The sequence below is a fragment of the Rattus rattus genome, chromosome X, assembly GCF_011064425.1.
Source record: "Rattus rattus isolate New Zealand chromosome X, Rrattus_CSIRO_v1, whole genome shotgun sequence".
NCBI classification, from domain to species: domain Eukaryota; kingdom Metazoa; phylum Chordata; class Mammalia; order Rodentia; family Muridae; genus Rattus; species Rattus rattus.
The window spans coordinates 92,304,575-92,322,009 of NC_046172.1; the positions used below are offsets into that span (position 1 = coordinate 92,304,575).

A 17,435-nucleotide genomic window follows, 5' to 3' on the forward strand; every position below is an offset into this window, starting at 1 on the left:
AGACGCTCTACAGCCTGCAGGATCAAATATTCCACCAAGGTTTAACTCTTTATGTAAAGCTAGGAAAGCACATCTATCTCATTTGCAGACAAATTGTTTTCATATGTACCCTTGTTATTGTTCCTGTGTGGTTGCCTGTGTGAGCATAGGTATAAGCATACCACAGGGCTCATGGGAAATTCGGAGGACCAGTGTTTCAGAGTCAATCCTCTCTCCTCCATTGTGGGATCTGGATAGCAAACTCAAGTCAGCAGGTTTGCACAGCATGTATTTTACCTACCTACGGAGGCATCACAACCAATAAGTCAGCCCTGTTTTCATCTTCAACAAATGGTAAAAAATTATTTGTATACCAAAGAATTAAAAATCTTTACAGTTTATTACAGGTAAATGTCTTATGTATAGCCTTTATATATATTTATACACCCAAAGCTGTGCAAAATTTCACTGAGTGTAGAGGGATCATAAGTGAGAACCGTTTAAAAATGCATTGTTTTAGTGCTTGTGGGCTAGACTAGCATACTTGGTCTTTTCCGTGTCTGTTTTAAGATGCTCAACTGCACATTTCCAGTCTCTTGCAGACACTCACATTGCCTCGCACAGGCCAGCATCTCTATCTGTATTTGAAAGTAACTTTACATCTGAGCTCCCAGTTGCTTTTCACACTCACTAAAGAGATGGAGTAGGGTGGAAAGGAAACACTGTGTTCAAGGCTGCCCAGGGGGCAGGACCAACAGCACCCAGAGTCTTAAGTCAAGCTCAGTGCTTTCTACCAGCTCTTGCAATCACCTATGACCCTGAGTTCTGTCCAAGGATGAGGCATTTATACCCCAGGACATGGATGACTCTTGAAAGTCACATCGCTATACTCTGATACCCCATTTCCTATTTCCACAGAAGTTGAAGTTGTTCCCCTGGTAAACGGTCACACTAGAGGTCTTCACACAAAGGAAATGGCAGCATGTTGCTAGGCCCGGTGACCCAAAATAGCCACATCTTAAAAGTAGGCCAGGAGTATGATCAAAGGTTAGAGGACAGGGCTGAAGTGCCACGAACATTATGTCCTCACCCACCTATACACTGCTAAGCTAATGTCTGCACTCACAGCCTGCTTGGTTTAGCGGCTCATCTCCTGTTGGAACTAACCACTTGGTCTCCGAAGGGCAACTTGTCTCTAGTTCATGCAAAGATGGGGAAGTGTTGATTTGTACCCTCAGTGTGGATCCCAGTGGTAGGCAGCATTTTTTTTTTTTTTTTGCAGGCACGGATGGGGCTGGTGATAATAAATAACTCAAAGCTCTCAGTGTCACTTGACGTGTCCCAGGGGCAGAGAACATAGGCTTGACAGTCACTACCAGAGGCTGTCTTGTCTTATTCTAACATGGTGGTAACCATCCAAGCGGGACTGAGATAAATCACTGAGCCGAAAGACCCCCCCTCCCTAGCCCTTATTTGACATGGGAGCTCTGGCGAGCATGCCTCTGCAGAGAGGGAAATCTTGTACTATTCCGCTGGATTTCTGGTGACACTGAATTTCTCTTTTGTGCTGTCACTTGATCTTCACTCTCTAACGTTACCATGACAAACCAGCTGAGGAGCCAGCATCGAGATCAATTTCTTCCCAATAGGCATTTGTGGAACAGCTAGTGAGCACTGTAATATTAGGGAAACAGAGCATTTTTAACCCTCTTTCCATACTTTAGCTGTGCTCTATGGCAAATACTGTCACTTGTAATTCCAGGCACTTGGGAGCTTCCTATCTTCCGTCTTTCTACATGGGAGTGACAAATCGGATTAGCTTCAGATCAAGTACTGGGCTTCCTGTCACAGCAAAGATGTCAGAGCAAAACATGATACCCATCCTTTGTACACAGTCCATGCGTTATAAGATTCCTAGGGCAGGCCAAATCTGTTCTAAAGACTTCGGCTCCTCAGGCTGACAGAGAAGTATCCTTATGCTGCATTTTCCAATTCCTCAAAGGCCAGAGCCGCCTGGGATGGTCAGAGAGAGGGAGATACTGAACTCTCAAATCAAGGTTTTGTTAATAGTTCCTGCTTTGTCTGTAAGAACGGCAAGTGTTAAGATTCAGGTATGAAAACTTCCCATTGAACGCACAGAACCTAGGGTTTCAGCTCGACCCCAATCCATGTCCACTGTGGGTAGAAAGGGGACACATACTCACTTTCCACACCCATCACTGATCTGAGGAACAGGGACCTACATCAAGTTAAATTCAACAAATTAATGCAACTATGCATGTTATTGTGTGTGTGGTGGGGTGGCTATTCCAATGCATTTACAATAACAAGGAAAGACAGAATCAAGGTGATTGGCTTATCATTCCCTACAAGGATTTCTTGGTGTTAGGGCTGTTCTAATTCTTCTCTTCTGGCCATTTTGAAGTCTTTTCTGGATTCCTGTTAGTAATCCCACTGTTCTGTATAGGACATAAGGAGTTATTTCGCCTTGCACCCTTTAATTATTTTTTTGTTCCCTCACTCTCACACCCTTCTCAGCTTGTAGTGCCCGTGAGGTGCTCCACATGCAAGTGAGAGCCTGGAGCACTGGCACTTCCGTGTTCACCCATTCTACGTAAATGCTGTACATCTGTGAGCACCCGCACGCATGGAATAAAATAACGAGACCACAGTGCTTCCAAGGAAAAGAGAGAAATAAAATTGGCATGGTCGCTAAAACGGTAATAATCCCAACAGTCTGGTGGCGGAGGCAGGAAGTTTGTGAGTTTGAGGCCAGCCTGAATTAAACAGTGAGAACTCATCATTAATTCATAAATAAGTAATGAATGTTTTAAAAAGGAGATAGGCAGGTTAAAAACTAAAATCTACAAACAGTATCTACAAGTGCATTATCTGTGAGATTTTCATTTTTATTCGCTTGTTTTCCAAATGTTCCTTAGAAGGCTTACATTGCTCCTTTTGGCTTTACGGGTTCAGCCAATCAGAGGGGGACAAAACCAAGGCAAACCAAAACAACCCCCACCCTGATACATCAGCCTCAAAGGACACAATAGAACTGGCAGCTGCATGGAATCAGTAAAGGCCAAAGGCAATGGGATATTCCTATAAAGTCCTGGACACAGTAAGAGCAGGCAAAACGAAGTCTAGAAGTTGATACCAAGGGGCAAATGTCTTCTAAAGATGAAAATACACCCGTACACACATATAGCAAATTGGGTTTTGTCAAAAGCATAAAAGCAATTCTAGGGGAGAAAGAGCTTGTCCCAAAAAGCCGGTACCGGCCCAACTGCACAGGCAAAGGCACACAACACTGACCCTCAAATTACACCTCGTCCTTTATTTAAAAGTCCAAAGTGAATCAAGTCTTTCAGATTGCACGTTTAAGTGAGATCAGCTCGCATTTGCCTCTCTGTGGGTGGCTTCAGTTAAGATCACAGTGCCCTCCAGTCATTCGTATCTCGAACGGCAGGACTGCTTTCAATTTTCAGTATTCCACTGTGCATGCTTACCACCCTCTCTTCGTCCATTCATCTGCTGTTTACTTCAGTTATTGTGTGTAGTGCTAGCAGGACCACGGGAGCACACATGTCTCTTCAGCATACAGATTTCTCTTGAAGTATATCTCCCAAAAATCGGAGGACAGTTGCTCAGGTCAGAGGTTAGAGGCCAAAGAAAGGAAGTTGGAGAGAGACTGGCGAACAGATACAAAATGACTATGGTTATTGGCAAGATGCTGCAGTTTTGAAAACTGCTAACAGAGCCATCCATCTGCTGTTTGTTTATGAGTTATTGCGGATACTGCGAGAAGGATCATGGGAGCACAAGATGATGATTATGCTGCCGTTTTGAAAATGTCAACAGAGCCAAGCCTGGTGCTTCATGCCACCACCCGATACCTGTAACTGGGAGGCTGAGACAGGAGGACTGCTACAAGTTTAAAACATACCGTGATAGCTTGTGAATTACAGGCCAGCTAGGGCTACACAATAATGCTCAGACTCTACAAAGTAAAGGACAGGAGGTTAAATATTTTCAGCACAAAAACTTAGAATAATGGAAAGGTAATGTGTCTCCTAACTGGGGAGATTTGATTATTCCACAATGCACAAACACTTTAGAAAATCATGACATAATTTTATCTGTGATTTTTAAAGACGATTTCAGAACAACAACAGAAACTCTAACAATAAAACAGAACACAAACACATTGAGTGTTTGCACAGCTTGGTTCCAGAATTCCGACCAACTGGTGGCGATGAGGGAATGACGAAAAGATAGACACTTTTCCATAAAAGCTGAGATACAGTGAGCTGGATGCTCTCATGGAGAAGCCACAGCATCCCAAAATGCAGCCTGTTCAATATGTTCGGTTGAACAGGGAAATGGACTATTGCAGTGGAACAAGGAAACAAGCTTATTAAGGGAGCATTCTGCAGGCCCTTAATAGCTTGGGTTGGGAGAAAGCTGCAGTGGATGTTTTCTGTACACACTGGTAACATTCACACACAGTCCCAAAGAAGGCTTTGCCATACCTCTGAACCCTGCTTGGGGAAGGCTTTTCCACTCCTGTGGGTCCAAAGAACTTGGGTCTTTGACATGTCTATACTCATGCCAAACAATACACATTTACTCAAAATTTCCCTTGCTCCCTACGCCCACACACACGCACATACACACACATGGTAGATAATTAAATAAGTAAAATTCAAATTAAAAAATAAAACAACAAACCAAAGGCTCAAAACGCACCATAGGCAAGCTGACTTAACAGGTAAAGTAGGTGCTTTATTTGACGGCCTGAGTTCAAGTCTCCACATTCACAAAGTGCCAACAGAGGGTCCAAAGATGTCCTCTGACTTACACATTTGTGTCATGGCATATGTGTGTATGCACATATACACATACAATAAACACATGACACACATAATACAATAAAGACATGGAACTTAAAAAATGGATCATAGACTGGTGCAAAAGCAGAAAATCTTTGAGATCCCCAAGCAGGCAAAGAATGCCAAAACAACACCTAATGTTACTACAAAGGAAAATGGATAAATTGGACTGCATTAAATAACAACTCACGTTCCCTTAAAGATCCTTTGAGTCAGTAACTACAAGCCACAAAGGACAAAGACATTTAGATTATAGAGCCCTCAAAACACAACAGCAAGAACAAAACAAGCAAAAGGAGAGTAGATATGTAAGTTAGCCAGGAAAATGACAAAGGGCATGAGACAGCAGTGCCACCATGTGGATGAATATACAGATGGCAAACCAGCACATGGGAAGGTGGCCAGAGTTATCAGCTACATTCGTTTGCTAGGCCCTGCCATAACAAAATAGCCCGGGCCATGTGAGTTCAACAACAACAACAACAACAACAACAACAACAACAACAACAACAACAACAACAACAATAGTAATACCAGCCCATATATACGAAGCCACCAAAACTAAACAATATTGATGAAGCCAAGAAGTACATGCTGACAGGAGCCTGATATAGCTGTCTCCTGAGAGGCCAGAACCTGACAAATACATAGGTGAATGCTAGCAGCAAACCACTGAACTGAGAATGAGACCCCCCTTGGAGGAATCAGAGAAAGGACTGAAGGAGTTGAAGGGGCTTGAGACCCCATATGAACAACAATGCCAAGCAACCAGAGCTTCCAGGGACTAAACCACCACCATCCAAATAGTATACATGGACAGACTCATGGCTCCAGCTGCATATGTAGCAGAGGATGGCCTTGTTGGGCACCAATGGGAGGAGAAGCCCTTGGTCCTGCCAAGGTTGGACCCCCCCACCAGTGTAGGGGAACGTCAGGGTGGGGAGGCGGGAAGGGGGAAGGATGGGGAGAAAACGCCTTATAGAAGAAGGGGAGGGGGGATAGGGGGTTATGGACAGGAAACTGGAAAAGAGAATAAAATTTGAAATATAAGTTAAAAGTATCCAATAAAAAACTGAATAAAAAGAAATGTAAATAAAAATATCCAATACAAACAACAATAATACCAGTAGTAGCAGCAGCAGCAGCAGCAGCAGCAGTAGTACTAGTAGTAGTAGTAACAACAAATTTCTCACAATTCTGGTGGCTTAAGGGCCAAGCTCATGTCAGCACTCCTGTTTTCTGAAGCCTCTCTCCTCAGGTGTAGATGGGCCTTCTCATTGCTTCTGTATGTTGTCAGTATTCCTCAGTGCACACACTCACCCTGGTGTTGACCTTTCTTTTCCAAAATTAAAATATTTGTACTTACCCTTTAAAGTTTTGTGTAAGTATATAATACATTGATTATATCCACCCCTCACTCCCCATTCCAATCCCCACTATTCTCCAATGCCTCCAACAACAACAACTTCTTCTTCTTCTTCTTCTTCTTCTTCTTCTTCTTCTTCTTCTTCTTCTTCTTCTTCTTCTTCTTCTTCTTCTTCTTCTTCTTCTTCTTCTTCTTCTTCTTCTTCTTCTTCTCCTTCTCCTCCTCCATCTCCTTCTCCTCCTCCTTCTCCTTCTCTTCCTCCTCCTCTTCTTCCTCCTCCTTCTCTCTGTCTCTGTCTCTGTCTCTCTCTGTGTGTGAGTGTGTGTGTATGAGTGTGTGTTTGTGTGAGTGTGTGAGTGTGTGTGTGTGTGTGTGTGAGTGAGTGTGTGTGTATCAGTGAATCTGATTACTGATGCTCATATGCATGTGACTGTGGGGTCATCCACTGGGGCCTGGACAACCTACCAGTGACTGTACCTATAAAGAAAAGTGACTGTTCTTCCACAAAGTCATCCACTGGTAATTGCTCCTCTAAGAGCTGAGGCCTTGAGAGCTCCTTTCTCATGCATGCTGGAAATTGTTTATCAATTAAATTTGTTTTCAGATAATATCATATATATATATATATATATATATATATATATAATATGTGCAATCTGTCTTTTCTTAACACAAACCATTCTTGCTGGACTAACACCCCAACCTAAAGGCCTCAATCTGTTTTCTGACGATTCCACACATGTATGTAATGTATCCTTATCTCCTTCTCTCTCTTCTCTCTCTCTCCCATCCCTTTCAAAACTGGGCTTGACAACAGTCAGTCATGAATGAGGGAGGGAGCTCTCATGGGGTCCCATCCCTCCCTGGGGAACTACTGGCTCTTACTGGGATGAGGTCTTATTTTTGATTTAATCATCTCCTTAGAAGCCCTGTTTCAAAACCCCTGTTTCCAAATTTATGCTGTGAGGTAATGGGAATTAGGCTTCAATATCTGAAATTGAGGTGGACAGAGATCTTCTCTCAGTAACTATCAAGATCATAACATGCTGTTCAATATTAAGTGCCAGGCTAATATGAATAAAAACCTGCAGTGAGATATTACTGCATACTAAAACAGCTGTAATAAAAAGACAGAAAATAACAGGTGCTAGCAAGGATGCAGAGAAAGAGTAAACCTGATCCAGTGCTGCCGAAAATGTAAAACAGTCCAAGCACGTTCGAGAACAATCTGTCAGTGCCTTAAAATATTCAAAGCAGAGTTACCATATGCCTCAGTAATTCTATTTCTAAATATATAAATACTTTAAAGAAATGCATAAATATGGGTACAAAAATACAAATACAACGGTCCTTCCAGACACATTATTTAGAATACTCCCAAATTAGGCAGCAAAATTTCTATCAAAAGTAGAATGAATTTTTTAAACTGTATCTATACAACAAAATATCACAGCACAATCAAAGGGAACTAAGGGTTGAGATACCATATGAACGCATTTCATGAGCATAATGCTGACTCAAAGAGGCTAAAGACAAAAGAATGCATATTTCATCACAAGTGTAAGATTGCAGATATATAATTTTCAAAAATGGGCAAAACAAATTTGTGAGTTTTAGAAATCAGTATTGTTATCTCTGGAGAGAATCAGAAGAGCTGAGGCCCAGCAGGGGTCAGGAAATCTATAATGCTCCCTGAGGTGTACGTTCACTCAAGAAAGACTTCATCCATTTAACTGTGTGCTTAGGGTCACATAGCAAGATAGTTCACCTGTAATTTCCAGGGGCTGTGACTGGGACCTAGTTTTGACAGGGAGAAATAGACATGGGCTCCCATACCCAACCAAGAATCTATCTCCAATTGACAACTGCTCACAAAGGAAAAAAATAGTTTTCTTCAATGGAGACTCACTGGTTATATTTACCACAGGAGAATGGGCCTGATGACCAGCAGTAAATGATCAACACAAGATGAAACCAATAATATATAGTTTCATCATGCTGTTTAATCTATCATGTTGCCTAGAAAGGTTCGTAGTATTGAGAGTACAAATACTTCTCCAGCATGTCTCCTAGAGGCCATTTCACCCACTGCTCTGTTTGGCTGCTAGCCTCTTGCCTCTCTCTTCAGCAATGGTGAGGCAGATTCCTTTTCCTTGGGGAAGAGAGATCCATGGTTTATTGCCCTTGCCAATAATGATAATGTTGGAGAGCCAAGTGGTAAAGCTGTTGCCATTGGCATCTTTCACATGAACCACATCAAAAGAGCCAGGATGACTCTCCCTATTGGTGACCACACCAATTCTCCCCAAGTTAGCACCTCCAGTCACCATACATAGGTTCCCAGTGTCGAACTTGATGAAGTCAGTTATTTTGCCTGTTTCCAAATCAATTTGAATGGTGTCATTCACCTTGATGAGGGGATCAGGGTAGTGAATAGTACGAGCATCCTGGGTCACCAGATGTGGGATTCCTTTTGTGCCCACAAAGATCTTTCTCACTTTGCACATCATGTACATGGCCTCCTAAGGTATAATTCAATGATCAGACGGAAATTCTCTTTAGTCTTGTCAATGCTGATGACACCCATGAACCCAGCAGGGTAGGTTATATCAGTCCTGACTTTCCCATCACTCTTAATGAATCACTGCATGCAAATCTTTTTTACTTCATCTCCAGTCAGGACATATTTAAGTCTGTCCCTTAGGAAAATGATCAGAGGCAGGCATTCCCTCACCTTGTGAGGATTAGTGGATGGACGAGGAGAAACATGTCAGTCAACTTATCTAGCATCCAATGCTTTGGAGTGGCTATGCACTTCAGATGTTTCTTGGGACCACAAGCCATGGTTGTGCTGGGAGCTCAATGATATTTCTATAAACCATGGTTTTCATGTTCCTCTGTTTGGGCATGTTTTGTCTTACTGGTCGTCTGTTTTTGTATTATGCTTTCCAACTTTGTATTTTTATGTTTTCTTTCTTTTTTTTCCATGTGGGTAATTCTTATAGTTTTTTTTTAATCCTGGTTTGTTTTTTGCCTTTTGCCCATTTGTTTTCTAAAGAGAAAGAAGGGGTGAGGGTCTGGGAGTTGTGAGAGGGGAGCTATTATCAGAATATAATGTATAAAAACATTTAAAAAATTCCCAGGGCCAGCAAGGTGGTTCGGTTCTTTCTGTTCAGGTGTGATGACTTAAGTTTGATCCCATGAATCATGGTGGAGGAAGACAACCAACTCCTGAAAGAAAGGTGACCTCCGACCTCCGCGTGATCATCATGGAATGCCTCCACGTGGAATAAACCAAGTTAAAAATGGTTTAAATCTTCCTAAATTATTAAAAAAGAAAACAAAAGTCAGGCATAGTAGTGAGGCAGATGGAAGTGAGAAGCTAGGGGCAGGAGGATTATGAGTTTGAGGTTAGCCTCAACTACAGGACACATTAAAGTTTCATCATCTCCTAAAATCTCTGTTGCTTCTTTGTGGTCAGATGTAGCCATACCCTGAAACCCAGAGCAGCCATTGGTCTCTTCTTTATCACTATAGCTTTGGTCTTTCAAGAATGTCTAGACTTTATTTTAAAAGAGTATAATACATTTAGAAAAGACTACTGATTGGTACAGAGAATCAACACAAGACTTTGCATCGAGAAACAAATAGAAGAACACAACGTAGGGGTCGGCAGGACTGCTCCTCATTGAAGTATATATCAAGGGAGGGTACACCATCCCCTTCCCTACGGAATTCTTCATTTATTAATTTGTATGATGTTGAAGACTAGACCACAGGGCTAGGCAAGAACTGTACCAATGGCTTTATCTTCTTTATTAAACAAGGTCTCTCTGTGGAGTTTACTGTCCTGGAACTTTCTATGAAAGTTTCTATGGCTGGCCTCCACCTCATAGAGACCCACTTGCCTCTGTCTGCTGAGTGCTGGGATTAAAGATGTGCACCATCATCCCCATCTTATGGTAAGTTGACTTTATTGAAGTTCAACAGACAACGTTCTTTTCAATAAAGTACAACAGTTGAATATCTAATAGAAAGAAAATGGATTATTTATTTAAACCATATAAAATCACATCAAATGGATTAAAGACTGTAAAACTCTATGAAATTTTCATGAGCAGTCTCCTTAATCTGAATCAGAAAACAAAACAAAAAACAAAACCAAAACAAACAAAAACAAAAAACAGGCCACAACCAAAACCATAGGAGTTTATCAAACTAAAAGTGCTGATATCAATGTGGCAACAGTCACCAGAGTGAAGAAACAACCCATGGATTGGGAGAGAGCACTTGTAATCTATTCATCTGATAAAAGGCCAATATCTGCAACATGCAAGGAGCAGTTCATTAGTTAGAGAAACCTGTGAAAATGATTTTCTTCATCTATTTTGCTTGCTGTAACAAAACGCCTTATAAACAATACATATGGTTTTAGAGACTTGGAAAGTCAAAGACCAAGAGGCAAGCTGCTTCATAAATGGCACACTTCTTTCTGTCTTCACCAGGCACAAAAGACAGCTCTCTCGGGTCTTTTCGTAAGGGTACTAATGCCTTGGGACAAAATTAACATTTTTAATGATTTTATTTTATTTGCATTAGTACTTTGCCTACATGTATGTCTGTGAAGATGTTGGATGGCCTGGAACTGAAGTTATAGACAGTTGTGAGCTGCCATGTGGGTGCTGGGACTTGAACTCAGATCCTTTGGAAGAGCAGCCAGTACTATTACTGCTGAGCCATCTCTCTAACCCCCCAATTAACATTTAGTTTGTCCTCAATACTATTTAGAATTGGGGACTATGTTTCGATATATGGACTCGGTAAGGAGAAACATGGACATTCAAGCTCTACCAATAAACAAAGGCCTGAAGAGATATTTCTAAAATAAGATAAATAATAAACACAAGTACTGTTCAAAACAACAACAACAAAAACAAAACAAAACAAAACAAAAAAAACCAAACCCAAACCCACAACAACTCAGCTTTGTTAACTACACAGAGAATACAAACTGTAACCTCTGTGAGCTATTATTTCCCACCGGTTAAAAGGACTAAAGATCACCATTGCCGAAGATGTGCAGATGGAAGATGCTCATAAGTTCCTTGATATGCGCTTCTTATTGTATGACCTGACAAATTGTAAGGGGAAATAGTCCTGTTCTTAATGTGGCTTGATTTCTATTAGAAGGCGGTGAGGGGGTAGAGTTTTGGGTAACCCTAATTAAGACAGAATTTTCTTAAAGCCTGATAATATTGAGGAGCAGAGAATGATCCAGAGAAGAATGAGAACACAGACAGAATCACTTGACTGATACTGGGCTTCCTATGATTCTGGAAATGAGGCTCAAGGAACAGAGTCTTCACTAGAGAAAGGCCATGGCCACGTAGGCAAAAAACCATACACAAAATTAAAAACCAGATAAACCATAAGACACTGCAGACCACTGGAAAGATTAAGATTTTAAAAGCACGAGGGCGGAGGCTCATAGCTCAGTGGTTAACAGCATTTGTTACTCTTCCAGAGGACCCAAGTTCAGTTCCCAGTACCTACATGGTGGCTCACAACCATCTGGAACTCCAGATCCAGGAGATCTGATACCCTCTCTGGCTTCAGTGGGGCACAAAACATGAATGTGATACGCATACATAGGCAAACACTCATGCACACAGTCTAAAATGAAATACATCTTTAGAAACATATCTTCAAAGCAGGAATCAGAGATGGTTCAGCAATTAACAACATTTTGTTGCTTTTGTACCGGAATTGAATTGATCTCCTAGCATCCTATCAGGTACTCACAAATGGCCCATGACTTCAGTTTCAGGAGTTCTGATGCCTTCCGGACTGCAAAGATTCCTGTCCTCATATGTATATTCACACATATACATAATTAAAAAATTAAAGTGATTTTAAAATTAATCACAAAAAAACTGATGTCTGCAAAAGAGATAGGTGGAATTAGGGTGTCTAGTAAAGGATGACATGGTTGCAAAAATGTAGTTCTAATGACAGAAATAGAAACCGTAGCATAATGTGAGCTTGAGATAAAGTAAACGTGCTTTTTCTGATGATTGATTGTATGTCTAGGAATGAAGTTACTGGAAGAATCTGTCTTGCCTTCAGAGATCCAGTGGCACAGGGCCTCAATGTCACCCAGATGTCTACCTCAAGCTCTCAAACAAAATATAGCTCATAATAAACCAAAACGCAAAGTACTAATGTGATCCAGTTAAAAAATGGCGGGGATAAATTGTCAGCATTCAAAAATCACTTTTACGGGGCTGGGATTTAGCTCAGTGGTAGAGCGCTTGCCTAGGAAGCGCCAAGGCCCTGGGTTCGGTCCCCAGCTCAAAAAAAAAAAAAAAAAAAAAAAAAAAAAAGAACCAAAAAAAAAATCACTTTTACACCTACTCCAGAACCAGACACCTCCATCTCCAGAATGCACTGCATTTCCCTGCCTTTCCTATGGCTTGCCAATCATTTAGAAATTCTAGGAACGGGGTTGGGGATTTAGCTCAGTGGTAGAGCGCTTGCCTAGCAAGTGCAAGGCCCTGGGTTCGGTCCCCAGCGCTGAAAAAAAAAATAAATTCTAGGAACACGTGTCTGATTAACCACTCCTTAGTTACATGGCTATAAGGGGTAGAGATGTTGGGGAATCAATCATCTGCTGTTTTATAAAGTTCAAAACCGATCCGTGCCTGGTGAGATGTGTAAGAGAATACATAAATGGATGGCATTTTGTTCCTAGGGCAAAGAAACTATTCTGTATTCTTGTTGTGATACAAGTATATACATGTTAAAGTTCACAGATGTATATACTGTAAAAAGTTAGTTTATGGTATCATCAGACCAAAGTCTCCCCACCACAATGACAGCCTTGACCAGTTGGAAAAATGAGGACTGCAGGAGACACCCAGTTTCTCCATCCTCATTAGGTATATATATATATTCATATATAATATCAATTTTCCTCAATAGTCTCTCCTCCTTCTGTTTTATATCCGTTGGTATTCACTTTATAGTTTACACATTGCAGGCTCTCAAGATGAGATGGAGAATGAATAAGGAGGAACAAACATCAGCCATGCATGGATTCGAGAGAGACTTGGATCTTCTGTTAGGAGAGCAGTGTCCTGTTTATTGGAGGAAGGTTTCTGTGATGATGGGCAGGGGCAGCAGCTTCTGCTATTACCTATTATTTATAAATATTAGAAGGGCGTGATGTGTGGTGAAAGAAAGAAGTAACATAGAAAATGACACAGATCGACACTGGCGGCAGGTAGATTCTAGGGCTCTCGGGGGGCACCTCTCCCAACCTCTGCCCGCTGATCTTGCTTTTCTGAAATCCTCTCCCCTTGAGCACAGGCAGCACTGATTACTTGTTGTTTTTTTTTTTTCATCAAAAGCACATGGCAAAGGCAGGGGCACTGCTATTGGGGTTATGTCAGATCTAAGATACTCTTCCCAGAAGACTCACTCTGGAGGCTGGCCTTTTATCTTTTTATCTCAAGACCTAAAGATGCTAAAGGCATCTGTGGAATTGTGTGCAGCCTTTAGCAGCTGAGCTTGGCCACCCGTAAGAGGCTGTGCTTTCAGACCTAGACAGAAAGGACATAGAGACTTGGAAGTAGACTTCTTCCCCAACCGAAACTCTACCTGAGAACCAGTCTAGATTATCCCTAGGTCACAGCCTCATAATCCTACCCAGAGGACCTAGCTAGGCTGAGTCCCTAGTGATGACATACTAAAATAGTTAGTTACTAAATGTGTATTGTACTAATTTATTATGCAGCACGAGAAGGGGTAAAACCTCACACAGTTCAAAGGCTCCATTCCGGTCTATGAGCGCGTTTGCTGGACTTCAGAAGGGAAAAGCACAATTCCCATATTCCTTTACCATCATCATTCCAGACTTCTGACATCTCTACTGCTGAAGATGTCTATGAAGATGTTTGGCGGTTTCGCTACAATTTAGTTGGGAGTGCATGGGTGCTGAGGGGTAAGGAACTAGGCATCCATTTGCAAGTAAATCACGTTTCTGGACAAGAATTAACAACTTTCCTGGTAGCCTGGGAGGGGCGTGGTCTTGGAACTTATAATTGAAAGTTCAACTAAGCTGGTCCTTCAATAATGATACAAGCCACTTACTATCCAGTGATAAACAGTTTCCTGCCTAAACTAATAGGGAACAAGTTCTGGTTTTCTTACAGCTAGACCCTACACTGATGTAGAAAGGATACCCTCAAGTGATCTTTCAGTTATGTGTAAGTAAAATGCATAATAAAACAACATTTGGCTTTTTAATAAACAGTTCATATTTAATATAATAGATTTTTAATACTTAGCTTTATAAAGACAGGTCATCTTATAACATTTAATGTAAAAGGCGTTAGTGCACTGGTCCAGTTTGACACAACAAAATATTTTGAATATTGTGACTCATAATAATCATTTGCTTAACAAGGCAGCTGCTACAAAACTATAACATGTTTCACTTCTCTTGGAGACTCAGAAAATACATTGTTGTCTTGCTAACTTTCATTTATAATCTTCTTGAAACTCAAAAATCTCTTTAAGTAGTTAATTAATCTAGACTAAAATACAATATTCAGTCATCTTTACAATTTTGACTCTAAAATAATATCAAAAATTAACAACATATTCTCTTAAGAAAGTATGTGTTGTAAATACAACTGATAAAATATTAACCAAGTGTGTATAACAGTGTCTTTGTATACAAGCACGGAGCATATGTCTTTCTAGAGCTATTGTCATATAATTTAACAATCATTGCATAATGGCAGATGTGTGATGGTTCTCACATAGACTATTAACTAAAACTGAAAACGGGGACATATTTTAGCTAATCATTTCCGAGTTGAGGCAGAAAGGCTTAGTTTTACACTATCTCTTTTAAATAGTTACTTCCTTGAAAAGGCAGCATAATCAAACCTTAAAGACACTACCAGCATTTGACCACATCCAACTCAGGAATTTTCAAAGACACAATGTGAGAAGTGCTTAACTTCCTTGAAAATAGTATGCAGTATGGCAACACGGTACTTTCTCATGGAAGGTAGACCACACCAATTCCTTCCCACAAAGGGAGACTTTGGTCACCATGAAGGAGGGCTACCCTTTCATTGTTTTCCTTCTAGCCAAGGCAACGGCTTGAAATCAAAGTCTAGTGTGGAGACACAAGCTCCACATGATGGTTCCTGCCCCATTTCCGAGGACAACTGCTAAATAAAGTACTCGTTAAAAATGGCAGAAGATAGGACAGGTCCATGTGGTTTGCTTGTTTTTTGTTTTGTTCTTTTTAAAGTGCTATCAAAGTCCATATGTATTTACATGGACCACCATAGAAGAAGCATAAAGTGTGTAAAAATTGCACATCTAAGTCGAGCCTTTTTAAGGTAGATGCTGGCAATTCCACATAGTACCTTAGTGAGTATTACATGAAGTATACTTCACATGCTTGCCAGACTAGTACAGCAATTCAATCTTAGTGTAGCTGTTCCGCACTACCTACTACAAATTAAAACACAACCAGTGAAAATTCAAAACATAAAGCTGGGACACAAGCAATCACACGCTATTCTGAAACAAAAGCCATAAACAATTTGTAGTTATATCTCAGTCTAACTGAAAGAGCTAGATAGTCAACTGAACAGTCTCCTAACCTTTTCTTGTTTTTCAAAATGCTGGCTTTATCTGATTTAAGTCTAAATCTAGTGTTGTTTTTCTTTATATCAGCCCAGAATTTAGACTTCCTGATTTGCATTATCAGCAACAGAGTTAATAGTGTTAACCTCCAAGTGCTTAATCCCTCAGGAACAGAGAATGAAGAAGTTGATTTTAAAAACCATGTATTACTGTCCTGAATAAAATTACATTTTAGAAGTTAATCTTTTCAGTTATAGAACTTAGGAATCAGGGCCCTAAAAGGCAACTTCCTAGATAATTAAGGCTACAGTTCTGAAGTCCAGTTTTCTAAGGTGGTTTTATAGGACTGGAGTGATTTGAAAAACAAAGCTTACCAATATGCTATGACAGCATTAAAATAAATACATCATCACCTTTTGAAACACCAGTAATCTCATGGAAACAGCAGTACAAACTTGTGAGTGACTCACTAAAGTGATATGGTGGCGCCCTCTGGTGGTTCCACGGAGCATGTGACCCTGATGCTGCTTATCTTGTGACATAGAGTGGGAGAATTTTTTAAAGTGCAATTAATACAAAGCAATGAACCATTGTGCTTCTGAGTGTCTTTCTCTTCTGCCCGGAACACATTGGTAATGCAACCTATTCCTGAGAAATATTCCCAGGAGCCAGGCTGATAGAACAGGATTCTTGGCAAACTGGAGGACGGCAGAGATTTACATCTTGGTTCTAGACCTTAACTGGGAGCTTTTCGCCTTTTCTAGCTTGGCTTTTAAATCTAAGGGTCTCTCAAAAAACCTCACCAGGGCCGGTTCGTTTAATAGGGAAGCAAGAATCTGCTCGAATGCAAAGGACCACTGATGTTCTTCCCTGGGAGAGGAAGGATCTTTCTTCACACTGCTCTCTGTGTTTCCCTCACTGGGTCCAGAATCACAGGCTACACTGGACAGTCCTTTGGCTGATGATGCTGGGCTATGGAGTTTCCTTCCAACTTCTTCCATCCTGAGCAGAAGGTTGGTTACAATAGCAATGGCTTGATATAGCGCCTCTTCTTCGGGGTCCTCATGAAATAAATTATACAGGGTCTTTGAAAACTGAATAAATTGTGACTAGAAGACACAAGTTGGAAATGGAATGTTTTAACGTTAGATTTAGCAAATATAAGTGGAACTCAAAAGTGGATACCATCCTGTATGAAATTTATAGTACATAACCTTCACCATAGAACCGAATCCATGATACATCTTTGCTCAAGAAAAGTAAGTATGAACCATGGAAGAACATGCCACTAAAGCCATCTCACACATTGCCTAATCAGAGACTACCATATCCAAACTAATCTCTGGCAGGTTTATTGGCACTAAATATCCTGGCTTGTCAGGATTATTTAGTGTTGGGTCGCAATTTTGGTTATTCAAAATTCTGTGTTTTCCTCCATGCAATTGTCATCAACCAATTTTAAGAAAAGGGTTATGGACTTCATCTGATCTCAAAAGGCTACACTGGGCACTAAACAAAGGTGACTTAAC

General features: G+C 40.8%; 2 protein-coding genes and 1 pseudogene across 2 annotated transcripts in view; all 3 read right to left on the reverse strand.

Annotated features, from left to right (window-relative positions):
* LOC116888646 (collagen alpha-5(IV) chain-like) overlaps nucleotides 1-17,435 on the reverse strand; it is a 760,537-nt gene that overhangs the window by 600,956 nt on the left and 142,146 nt on the right. The gene's annotated exons all lie outside the window — the stretch shown is intronic.
* Nucleotides 8,319-9,096, reverse strand: LOC116888641 (annotated as a pseudogene).
* Nucleotides 14,538-17,435, reverse strand: part of Tbc1d8b (TBC1 domain family member 8B) — a 77,623-nt gene continuing 74,725 nt past the window's right edge. Inside the window, exon 21 of the mRNA XM_032889938.1 lies at nucleotides 14,538-17,015. Coding sequence (XP_032745829.1) covers nucleotides 16,623-17,015 — 393 coding nt within the window. The 3' untranslated portion in view covers nucleotides 14,538-16,622. The remainder of the gene's footprint in view (nucleotides 17,016-17,435) is intronic.